We start from the raw sequence: 12,808 nt of genomic DNA on the forward strand, positions 1-12,808 counted from the left end.
TTGAAATATGCAATATCTGCGATTATAAACGCCATAGCGACTTGTACATTGTTGAGTTCTTAAATACGGACGTGATTTGAGTGTGCAGTAGTAGTAGTGTGTGACCCGTCTGTCTGACCCGGACAATGAAAGGACAACATGATTAAATAGAGCTCGCGGTCAGTGTGGATGGACTTCTGTCCAGGTATTACATGCGTCTTAGTGGAAGTACTCTTATTATATACACAATACCACTTCAAGTTCCACAAGTACTTTTCCCCCCATTTTCTCCCCCCCCAACTTTTAGAACCTAATTATTAAAATAAGGGCCATTCAATAGTTCATAAATTGATTCGCCTTAAAAAATATATATTTATCCACCGAGTTCCAGGCGTCTCTGTCCCAATGTAAGTCTCTTTGGGCCCCATGGCGTCACTTGAGACTCCAGAAGTTGTAATTCTGCTCTTTGGCCACTAGGCAACAAGATTAATGCACGGCAAGAAAATAAAAGCTTGCCTCAAGTTTGATGGACACATTGGCCTAGGAGCTAACCCCCTTCCTCACTCACTAACAGCTATAGACAGCAGTTAGTCATGTCATGTCAACACAATAGTGTTATCCTATAACATGTGACCCACACCGCATCGTCTTTTATTGTGAAAGGTCAGCTGGTGACCACGTTTATGAGCCCAGTTAGTCAGAAAAGCCTTGTTAAGTTCTTATCTGGGCTGCATGAGGAGTTCAGGGACTGCATGTGAAGAAACAGGGGGAAAAAAGGGAAATGTACTTGGAAACTGATGCCATTCAAAATAAAAAAAGGAGAAGACACTTTTTCTGCTCCATAGAGCAACATAAAACATGCTCTATTTAAAAAAGGCGGGGGAAAAAAGCTGCCTTAGTGTTAAGAGGACACCTATACCATCCCACCTGTGCTTCAGTGTGACGGATTAAAATAAAAAAAGATTTATCACGGTTTACAGGCGGGCTGGAGATGAGCAAATGGCAGTTCAAGTACAACACAAACAACTAAACATGAGGTATGAGCCAGTATTCCAAAACCAACCACCCGATACCAGCGTAGGGTAAATAAGGTCCATGCAACATGCATGTTTTACAGTACACACTGAAGTATGCGATCAGAAGAGGAGGGAGGGTCTGGGGCCTCATCAGCGAGGTCCGAAAATCACACATGTACAAATACGGATCGCCACTTCTATCTTCATTTAGATTTAGATTTAGAGGACATGAGTATTCGCTGTGATTCTGGGACTCCTCCTGCAATATAGGAATGTACAAACCAAAAAAAACAAAAAACTGGGGATTGGACCTATTCGAAGTCAGCGATGGATAATCTCAGTTTGCCGATTGCTTTTGAGTTTTGGACTGTTTAAAATACAAACAAACCTGAGCAGCGGCGGCAGTGCTCAGGTTTGAAGGGGGGGAGAGAGAGGGAGGGAGAGAGAGAGAGAGGTCTTAACTCTTAAGTGTCAAAGGTCCTTGAGGGATTTGACAGCCTTGGCCAGGTTGCTGTAGAACTCAGCCATGCTGGAGGGGAAGAAGGAGTCGACCACGGAGCGAGGGAGCAGGCCCCCCAGGTCGGTCTGGAAGAAGCTGAACACCTGGGTCTTGTTGGGCTCTCTAGAAAGAAAAAGAAAGAAAGAAAACACACAAGAACGTGAACTCTGGACAGAGCGTGCCCACAGGAAACACACAGGCCTCGGCGGTGGCGGAGCACTCACCCTGAGATGGGGACGCAGATGCAGCCACACGGATGGTTGAATCCTCTCACGTAGCCCGACTGGGGCGGACAGCCCGGGTGAATCACGTTGGTGGCTGTTTGACACGACACAAAACACACACACACACACGTTCATACACATTGTGTCTACATTATACCACGTGAGCACCCAAACTAAACAGAATGCCTGCAGGATTTCAGGGTTTTTTTGTTTTTTTTTATGCACGGATCAAACTTTGAAAGAAGCCAGATAGCCCGAAAATCTCAGACTAGTGGAAAGAAAACTTTAAGTGAGTATTTTACTGCTTTAAGAGAAGATAAGATACAATAAGATAAGAGAAGAGAAGATAAGAGACAATAAGATAAGATAAGATAAGAGAAGATAAGAGACAATAAGATAAGAGAAGAGAAGAGAAGATAAGAGAAGATAAGAGAAGATAAGAGACAATAAGATAAGAGAAGAGAAGATAAGAGAAGAGAAGATAAGAGAAGATAAGATAAGAGACAATAAGATAAGATAAGATAAGATAAGATACGATAAGATAAGAGACAAGAGAAGATAAGAGACAATAAGATAAGAGAAGATAAGATAAGATAAGATAAGATAAGAGAAGATAAGAGACAGAGAAGATAAGAGAAGATAAGAGACAATAAGATAAGAGAAGATAAGATAAGATACGATAAGAGAAGATAAGAGACAAGAGAAGAGACAATAAGATAAGAGAAGATAAGATAAGAGAAGATAAGAGACAATAAGAGAAGATAAGATAAGAGAAGATAAGAGACAATAAGATAAGAGAAGAGAAGATAAGAGACAATAAGATAAGAGAAGAGAAGATAAGATAAGAGAAGATAAGATAAGATAAGAGACAATAAGATAAGAGAAGAGAAGATAAGAGACAATAAGAGATAAGATAAGAAGATAAGAGACAATAAGATAAGAGAAGAGAAGATAAGAGACAATAAGATAAGAGAAGAGAAGATAAGAGACAATAAGATAAGAGAAGAGAAGATAAGAGACAATAAGATAAGATAAGATAAGAGAAGATAAGAGACTAAGATAAGATAAGATAAAGACAATAAGATAAAGAGAAGATAAGAGACAATAAGATAAGAGATTATAAATAAGAGAAGATAAGAGACAAGAGAAGAGACAATAAGATAAGAGAAGAGAAGATAAGAGACAATAAGATAAGAGAAGAGAAGATAAGAGACAATAAGAGAAGATAAGATAAGAGAAGATAAGAGACAATAAGATAAGAGAAGAGAAGATAAGAGACAATAAGATAAGAGAAGAGAAGATAAGAGACAATAAGAGAAGATAAGAGAAGAGAAGATAAGAGACAATAAGATAAGAGAAGAGAAGATAAGAGACAATAAGATAAGAGAAGATAAGATAAGAGACGAAATTTGCAGGCGTACAGCAGCATAGGGTAAAGTGCAAAACAAGAGACGTAGTAAAAGAAAAACGAGATAAAATAAAATGAAATTAAAAAAAAAGTATTATAAATAAGCAATAAAAAAAACCCCAGTAAAAGAATAAATCTTATATGAAATATAATATGTACAGACAGTCTAGTTGTGTCTCCTGAATTCACCAACAGTTACCGCTTTACAGAAAAATAATTGTATTAATGTAGGTCAAATGTTTATCCTTTTATTTTTAATCCATTTATTCCGTTCATGCAGTCAGTGCATCTGCAACATAAATAATAAATCTCAGACAGCCTTGTGTTCAAGGTAAAAGCGGAAACCAGCACAGGAAGTAGAGGAGGCGAGGACGAGTCGTTACGCACCATTTGATGAAATGGCGCCGTCGTCGTAGCGCTTAACTAAAATCACGTCCACAAAATCTCGCGGCGCTATGATCCCCATAGCTGCTGAGGGCGTGACCGTCCGGCAGATAGAGATGTCCTGCAGAAGAGCAAAGCGTGAATAACACCTCTCATGTCACATGTATGCATTTAAAGCTGCACCAGGCAGGAGCTTCTCAGTACGTGGACCGTTTTTGAGCATTGTGCATTAGTGCATTAACCCAAGTACGGTACTTTTGTACATTTTTCTATGCTACTTTCTACTCCATAGTATTTCAGAAGGACATATTTTTGACTTTACTACATTGGTTTATAGTGAGTTAATGGAAAACTGTGCTTTGTTTCACCGTATATATTACACCAGCGACGCTATTAGAATGAATAAAATTAGCTCTATTGCATACCGCTACAACATTAAAATCAATAATAATAATAATCTAATTATAATTTGTCTGCACAACGACTGCTGTTGCTTTCATATTTTAAGTACATTTTCTTGATTTCACACTTACATAGGTTTTTTTTAAAATCGCAATATTAGTACTTTTACTTAAGTAGTTTAGCTTCTCTGCACCGGCTCCCTGTTAAAGCAAGAAAATTATCTTAAATCCTTCTCCTCACCTACAAAGCTCTAACTGGCCAGGCACCGTCTTATCTTAAGGAACTTATAGTTCCATATTACCCAACTAGAGAGCTGCGCTCCATCAATGCAGGGTTACTTGTGGTTCCTAGAGTATGTAAAAGTTAGGATGGTTCAGCCAGAGCCTTCAGTTATCAGGCTGGTTCTTCTGTGGAACTGGTTCAGGTATAGTTAGTTTCAGGTTTATAGTTAGGACTGGTTCAGACTACAGTTACCACTGGTTCAAGTCTATAGCAGGTTTATAGTTACTGGTTCCTATATAGTTTTTGATAGGGGTTTATAGTTAGGACTGGTTCAGGTTTATAGTTAGGACTGGTTCAGGTTTATAGTTAGGACTGGTTCAGGTCTATAGTTAGGACTGGTTCAGGTAGTTATAGTTAGGACTGGTTCAGGTTTATAGTTAGGGCTGGTTCAGGTTTATAGTTAGGACTGGTTCAGGTTTATAGTTAGGACTGGTTCAGGTTTATAGTTAGGACTGGTTCAGGTTTATAGTTAGGACTGGTTCAGGTTTATAGTTAGGACTGGTTCAGGTCTATAGTTAGGACTGGTTCAGGTCTATAGTTAGGGCTGGTTCAGGTTTATAGTTAGGACTGGTTCAGGTTTATAGTTAGGGCTGGTTCAGGTCTATAGTTAGGACTGGTTCAGGTCTATAGTTAGGGCTGGTTCAGGTCTATAGTTGGACTGGTTCAGGTCTATAGTTAGGGCTGGTTCAGGTTTATAGTTAGGACTGGTTCAGGTTTATAGTTAGGACTGGTTCAGGTTTATAGTTAGGGCTGGTTCAGGTTTATAGTTAGGACTGGTTCAGGTTTATAGTTAGGACTGGTTCAGGTTTATAGTTAGGACTGGTTCAGGTTTATAGTTAGGGCTGGTTCAGGTTTATAGTTAGGGCTGGTTCAGGTTTATAGTTAGGACTGGTTCAGGTTTATAGTTAGGACTGGTTCAGGTCTATAGTTAGGGCTGGTTCAGGTCTATAGTTAGGACTGGTTCAGGTTTATAGTTAGGACTGGTTCAGGTCTATAGTTAGGGCTGGTTCAGGTTGGCCTTGGTCCAGCCCCTAGATATGCTGCTATATGCCTAGACTGCCGGGGACTACCTAGGATACACTGAGCTCCTCTCTCCTCTTCTCTCCCTCCATCTTTATGTATTAATCTCCTATTTATGCACATTACGGATTTCGCTTCTTTACCAAAGTATTTGTGCTTTCTCGCCTCGCAGGTTTCCATGAATCGTGGTTATATCTGGACCGTAGTCGTGCCTCCTGCTGTGGCCCTGCTGACACCCACTGCTACTACCACTATTATTATTAGTCACATTACTATTATTATTGCCTGTACTATTACGCTTATTGGCTTTGCTTCTACCCTGGAGTCTTTGTGCTTTCTCGCCTCGCAGGTTCCCAGGAATCGGGGTTATATTTGGACTGTCATCGTGCCACCTACTGAGGCCCTGCTGACACCCACTGCTACTACTATTATTATTAGTCACATTACTATTTATATTCCCTGTACTATTACTGCTCTTATCATTATTATACTATAATAATTGCAGCTTTTATTATAAGTAGTCATAATTTTAAGGACAGAGGATGTCGCATGTGTACAGATTGTAAAGCCCTCTGAGGCAAATTTAGAATTTGTGATTTTGGGCTATACAAAATAAACTGAATTGAATGATCAAAGTACTTCTTCCATCAATGACACTGGCTCGACACTTTTATTATCAGAGGCGTCTGAGTCAGAACCTCTCATTATAGGATATATAGGATATAGGTTTTTAAACAGTTTTGTTCCCATTCGAAGCAACTAATACGTTAGGACACCTGGTGCAGCTTTAAAATAACTCAGACAACTTTGATTAAAAATCAAAAAGAAACATGTCTGCTGTATGGCGTGAAACATGGGTTTAGATATTCAGTGTGATCGTGACAAAACATCCTGTAATCAGAAAAGAGAAATTAGCAACACACCTCTGTGATTTGCTCCAAAAGCCCGAACTTTTTGACATTATTGTCCCACTTGACTCGGAGCCCATTGGGTACTGGCTTCAGACACTCCCACACTTTCTCTGGGCTGCCGTTGACAACCCCCTCCCCCTTATAACTGCAGAGGAACATAGACGAGGACATGGTCAGGAGAGCAGCTTATAGGGCATCACTGCTGTCAGTTACATGCATCAGATAAACAGATAAACACTAACTAATGATGTTTACTAATTGAAAGCGTATTTCTTTTTTTTCTTTTATAACAAGTTGTGTAATATGAAATAATTACTTTAATAACCATATATTGTATTTTAGCTGATAAAAGAGACAATAGCACACTTACCTATTTACTGTTTATTGTAATGATTACAAAATGTATGTGTAAACATTTAAGAAATAGTTTTTTAATTTAATTACCAGAAACAAATGAATAACCCTTCTATCTAAATAAGCTTTATAGATGCTTTACAAAGTATTTATTAACCATTAAACCAGACATTTCAACATCAGTATCAACTTTACATAAATGACTTACAAACCATTAATTAAACATTAAGAGTGTAACATAAAATAAAAGAAATGATGGCATTACTACTACTACTACTACTAATAATAATAATAATAATAATAAGCGTTAATAATTGTAATTGAATTGTTTGTTACAGTAAATTAACTATTATTGTAGCTTACTTAGCATTTAATTTAACAGTTATAATGAGGGTTATTATAAAGTGTCACCAGGAAATAATAGCTACAAATCATGACTTAAGTCTGCCATGAAAACAAGAACATTGGGTCTGTCATTTAACTACCCGTCTGTCATTTAACTACCCGTCTGTCATTTAACTACCCGTCTGTCATTTAACTACCCGTCTGTCATTTAACTACCCGTCTGTCATTTAACTACCCGTCTGTCATTTGATGCATGTTAAAAAACCGACACTGGTATCGGTACATTCATAAGTACATTTAGATATTTTACATAGTTAAGAAAGCCAAGTTTAAGTAAAGTATGAAAAAATGTAAGTGATGAGTTGTGATATTGAACACAGAGCCATGTTTCATTATTTTCCCTGTCGCTCATTCATCATTCATAATTCAAAGCACTCATTCATCTTTTAAGAAAAAAGAAAGTGGCATTTGTCGTTTATTGCAGCATGTGACCAATCACAAACATGCTGTCAGTACATTGGCATATATTTGAAGTCAAAGTCAAACTAAATTAGACAAATAAGAAGTGTTGCAAAGTCCATATGTCAACATTTATTGAAAGACGATTCACATAATCGACTCCAAAAAATAACACGTTTTATCGAACAAAATATTCAGCTTCAAGCCGTATTTCTTGGTTTTAAAAGATAAATAAATCTAAGTTCATGGAATAGTTCTGGCTCATCAGCACAAATAACACTGCTGCTTGAATGGTTTAATGATCCGTGGATCTACAGCCTGCACCTACCGAATGAATGAGTGATGAACTGATTTAATACACCCATCTGTAAAAATGTTTTTCTATAGAAAGAATCATAATCAATTTTTTTTTTTTTTTAAATCAGTGAATTTACGTTTCTTTCACCCCTCATACATTCTCTCACAGCTCTGCGTATTGTGTTATCTCATGTGATGTGTTGTTATCTACATGTGATGTGATGTGTTGTGTTATCTACATGTGATGTGTTGTTATCTACATGTGATGTGTTGTGTTATCTACATGTGATGTGTTGTGTTATCTACATGTGATGTATTGTTATCTACATGTGATGTGTTGTGTTATCTACATGTGATGTGTTGTGTTATCTACATGTGATGTGTTGTGTTATCTACATGTGATGTGTTATCTACATGTGATGTGTTGTGTTATCTACATGTGATGTGTTGTGTTATCTACATGTGATGTGTTGTTATCTACATGTGATGTGATGTGATGTGTTATCTACATGTGATGTGTTGTGTTATCTACATGTGATGTGTTGTGTTATCTACATGTGATGTGTTGTGTTATCTACATGTGATGTGTTGTGTTATCTACATGTGATGTGTTGTGTTATCTACATGTGATGTGTTGTGTTATCTACATGTGATGTGTTGTGTTATCTACATGTGATGTGTTGTTATCTACATGTGATGTGTTGTGTTATCTACATGTGATGTGTTGTGTTATCTACATGTGATGTGTTGTGTTATCTACATGTGATGTGTTATCTACATGTGATGTGTTGTGTTATCTACATGTGATGTGTTGTGTTATCTACATGTGATGTGTTGTGTTATCTACATGTGATGTGTTGTTATCTACATGTGATGTGTTGTGTTATCTACATGTGATGTGTTGTGTTATCTACATGTGATGTGTTATCTACATGTGATGTGTTATCTACATGTGATGTGTTGTGTTATCTACATGTGATGTGTTATCTACATGTGATGTGTTGTGTTATCTACATGTGATGTGTTGTTATCTACATGTGATGTGTTGTGTTATCTACATGTGATGTGTTATCTACATCTACATGTGTTGTGTTATCTACATGTGATGTGTGTTATCTACATGTGATGTGTTGTGTTATCTACATGTGATGTGTTGTTATCTACATGTGATGTGTTGTGTTATCTACATGTGATGTGTTGTGTGATGTGTTATCTACATGTGATTGTGTTATCTACATGTGATGTGTTGTGTTATCTACATGTGATGTGTTGTGTTATCTACATGTGATGTGTGTTATCTACATGTGATGTTATCTACATGTGATGTGTTATCTACATGTGATGTGTTGTGTTATCTACATGTGATGTGTTGTGTTATCTACATGTGATGTGTTGTGTTATCTACATGTGATGTGTTGTGTTATCTACATGTGATGTGATGTGTTGTGTTATCTACATGTGTTGTGTTATCTACATGTGATGTGTTGTGTTATCTACATGTGATGTGTTGTGTTATCTACATGTGATGTGTTGTGTTATCTACATGTGATGTGTTGTGTTATCTACATGTGATGTGATGTGTTATCTACATGTGATGTGTTGTGTTATCTACATGTGATGTGATGTGTTATCTACATGTGATGTGTTGTGTTATCTACATGTGATGTGTTATCTACATGTGATGTGTTGTGTTATCTACATGTGATGTGTTGTGTTATCTACATGTGATGTATTGTTATCTACATGTGATGTGTTGTGTTATCTACATGTGATGTGTTATCTACATGTGATGTGTGTTATCTACATGTGATGTGTGTTATCTACATGTGATGTGTTGTGTTATCTACATGTGATGTGTTGTGTTATCTACATGTGATGTGTTGTGTTATCTACATGTGATGTGTTGTGTTATCTACATGTGATGTGATGTGTTATCTACATGTGATGTGTTGTGTTATCTACATGTGTGTTGTGTTATCATGTGATGTGATGTGTTGTGTTATCTACATGTGATGTGTTGTGTTATCTACATGTGATGTGTTGTGTTATCTACATGTGATGTGTTGTGTTATCTACATGTGATGTGTTGTGTTATCTACATGTGATGTGTTGTGTTATCTACATGTGATGTGTTGTTATCTACATGTGATGTGTTGTGTTATCTACATGTGATGTGATGTGTTATCTACATGTGATGTGTTGTGTTATCTACATGTGATGTGTTGTGTTATCTACATGTGATGTGTTGTGTTATCTACATGTGATGTGTTGTGTTATCTACATGTGATGTGTTGTGTTATCTACATGTGATGTGTTGTGTTATCTACATGTGAAGATGAGAAAGAATAAAAGTTGTCTTCCTCACACATTCCCGGGGAACTCTGAAGAGGGACGCCAAGACACAACCACGTCATTCTGCCAAAGGAAACAGAGGTTACGGTGAGCGGCGCTGACCTCGGCCTAGTGACGGCGCTGCTAAACACACACACACACACGTCAGAACAAACAGGTCAAAGGTCAAAGGTCGTGACCGTCAGCCATCATGGAGCAGAGGAACCAGGTTAAAGAGACACACTGTATGCAGACGATGACATGGTGAGAGAGAGAGGAGGAGGAGGAGCAGGAGGAGGAGAGGAGAGGAGCAGAGAGGAGCAGGAGGAGGAGCAGGAGAGGAGCAGGAGGAGGAGGAGAAAAGAAGAGGAGCAGGAGGAGGAGGAGGAGAAGAGGAGCAGGAGCAGGAAGAGGAGAAGAGAAACAGGAGGAGGAGAAGAGGAGCAGGAGGAGGAGGAGGAGGAGCAGGAGGAGAAGAGGAGCAGGAGAGGAGAAGAGGAGCAGGAGGAGGAGGAGGAGAAGAGGAGCAGGAGCAGGAGCAGGAGGAGAAGAGGAGCAGGGCAGGAGGAGGTGGAGGAGGAGGAGGAGCAGGAGAGGAGAGGAGCAGGAGGAGAAGAGGAGCAGGAGCAGGAGGAGGAGGAGGAGGAGCAGGTGGAGGAGAGGAGGAGCAGGAGAGAGGAGGAGAGGAGGAGCAGGAAGGAGAAGAGGAGCAGGAGGAGGTGGAGGAGAGGAGGAGCAGGAGGAGGAGAGGACGAGCAGGAGGAGGAGGAGAAGCAGGAGGAGGAGGAGCAGGAGGAGGAGGAGAAGAGGAGCAGGAGGAGGAGAAGAGGAGCAGGAGGAGGAGGAGGAGAGGAGGAGGAGCAGGGAGAAGAGGAGCAGGAGGAGGAGGAGAAGAGGAGCAGGAGAGGAGAAGAGGAGCAGGAGGAGGAGAGAGGAGCAGGAGGAGGAGGAGAAGAGGAGCAGGAGGAGGAGGAGAGAGGAGGAGGGAGGAGGAGAGGAGGAGGAGGAGGAGGAGGAGAGAGGAGAGGAGCAGGAGGAGAGAGAGAGAGCAGGAGGAGGAAGAGGGAGCAGGAGCAGGAGGAGCAGGAGAAGAGGAGCAGGAGGAGAAGAGGAGCAGGAGCAGGAGAAGAGGAGCAGGAGGAGAGGAGCAGGAGAAGAGGAGCAGGAGGAGAGGAGGAGGAGGGAGGAGAGGAGGAGCAGGAGGAGGAGAAGAGGAGCAGGAGGAGGAGGAGAAGAGGAGCAGGAGCAGGAGAAGAGGAGAGGAGGAGGAGGGAGAAGAGGAGCAGGAGGAGGAGGAGAAGAGGAGCAGGAGAAGAGGAGCAGGAGGAGAGGAGAGAGGAGGAGGAGGAGGAGAGGAGAGCAGGAGGAGAGGAGCAGGGAAGAGGAGCAGGAGGGAGAAGAGGAGCAGGAGCAGGAGAAGAGAGCAGGAGCAGGAGGAGGAGGAGAAGAGGAGAGGAGAAGAGGAGCAGGAGGAGGAGGAGAAGAGGAGCAGGAGGCAGGAGAGAGAGGAGCAGGAGGGAGGAGAGGAGCAGGAGGAGCAGGAGGAGCAGGAGTCACCAGAGGAGCAGTGTCAGGTGTCTCCTCTGACGTCACGTGTGTTCTGGCCACGTGTCCGCCTCACCTGCTGTGACGTCACTCCTCCTCGGACACTTACCGACCTCTTGCAGACCTTCCAGCCGGCCTCGTCGGTCCGGTAGCCCAGCAGACAGTCTCCCACCGCCCGGGCCCTCTGCTCGTACTCCATGCTAGCCTGTTAGCCTGTTAGCTTAGCACAGCCGCTGCTACAGCTAGCGTTAGCACAATGAATGAATGAACCGAGCTAATGTGAGCTAACGGGGCTAACGGGGCATCCTCCACCGACACAGACTGACACAGACTGACACAGACCGGCTCAGGTGGACGTGCAGACGGCTCCTGTGTGTCTCCTCCTGTCTCCTGTCTGTCTCCTGTCCTCAGGTGGACGTGTCCCTCGTTGTAGTTTCTCGGTCCTTCAGAAGAAAAGTGACTTCCGGCTCAGCTTTTCAGAATAAAAGCTGGTCTCTCACACCGACGCGTTCATGAACACGTACCACTATTGTAACGTTTTCATTGCGTTATTCATTTATTCAGTGACCCCATGAGGAACATTTCTGTTGTTTCTGTCCACACAGCAGAACATTTATGTCAGCGTAAAGTACCATGTGTCTTATTTTGAATGGACACAGCGCCTGATGACGTCACGCACCTGCAGCTGGAGTCCTCGCATGTTTGGCCGCACAGACACCTGGGAAATGTAGTGTTCACCTCACTCCATCCGAGAGGCAGCTTGTTCAATGTATGTGTACTATATATATATATATATATTATATATATATATATATATATATGAATATATATATATAATAATATATATATATATTATATATAATTTATATTTATATCTATATATATGTATATATATATATAATATATAATATATATATATATTATATATCTATATATATATTATATATAATATATATATATATATTATATGGATATATATATATTTATATATATATAGTAGTTTCTCGGTCCTTCAGAATATATAATAGCTTTATATAGCTGGTATACGCGTTCATGAACACGTACCATATTGTAACGTTTTCATTGCGTTATTCATTTATTCAGTATGAGGAACATTTATGTTGTTTCTGTCCACACAGCAGAACATTTATGTCAGCGTAAAGTACCATGTGTCTTATTTGAATGGACACAGCGCCTGATGACGTCACGCACCTGCAGCTGGAGTCCTCGCATGTTTGGCCGCACAGACACCTGGGAAATGTAGTGTTCAACTCCATCCGAGAGGCAGCTTGTTCAATGTATGTGTATATATATATATATATTATATATTATATATATTATATATATATATA

General features: G+C 40.3%; 1 protein-coding gene across 1 annotated transcript; it reads right to left on the reverse strand.

Annotated features, from left to right (window-relative positions):
- Positions 1–266: 266 nt before the first annotated feature.
- On the reverse strand, positions 267–12,032 carry stard5 (StAR-related lipid transfer (START) domain containing 5). Its single transcript, XM_054614807.1, has 6 exons — positions 11,566–12,032; positions 9,946–9,995; positions 6,138–6,270; positions 3,514–3,631; positions 1,719–1,812; positions 267–1,617 (listed from the first exon to the last, which is right to left on the reverse strand). Exons 1-6 carry the CDS (start codon positions 11,653–11,655, stop codon positions 1,467–1,469), a joined length of 636 nt encoding a protein of 211 aa, XP_054470782.1. The 5' UTR covers positions 11,656–12,032; the 3' UTR covers positions 267–1,466.
- Between the last annotated feature and the right edge of the window lie 776 nt (positions 12,033–12,808).

This window comes from Anoplopoma fimbria, chromosome 2, assembly GCF_027596085.1.
Source record: "Anoplopoma fimbria isolate UVic2021 breed Golden Eagle Sablefish chromosome 2, Afim_UVic_2022, whole genome shotgun sequence".
NCBI lineage: Eukaryota > Metazoa > Chordata > Actinopteri > Perciformes > Anoplopomatidae > Anoplopoma > Anoplopoma fimbria.

What these genes read in the sequence shown, in the direction of transcription:
- stard5 (XM_054614807.1), bottom strand. Translation starts at nt 11,655, where the DNA reads ATGGAGTACGAGCAGAGGGCCCGGGCGGTGGGAGACTGTCTGCTGGGC. An exon ending in TTTTGGAGCAAATCACAGAG is followed by an intron (nt 3,632 to 6,137) that starts GTGTGTTGCTAA and finishes GCTCTTCTGCAG; the next exon opens with GACATCTCTATCTGCCGGAC. An exon ending in ATCTGCGTCCCCATCTCAGG is followed by an intron (nt 1,618 to 1,718) that starts GTGAGTGCTCCG and finishes TTTTCTTTCTAG; the next exon opens with AGAGCCCAACAAGACCCAGG.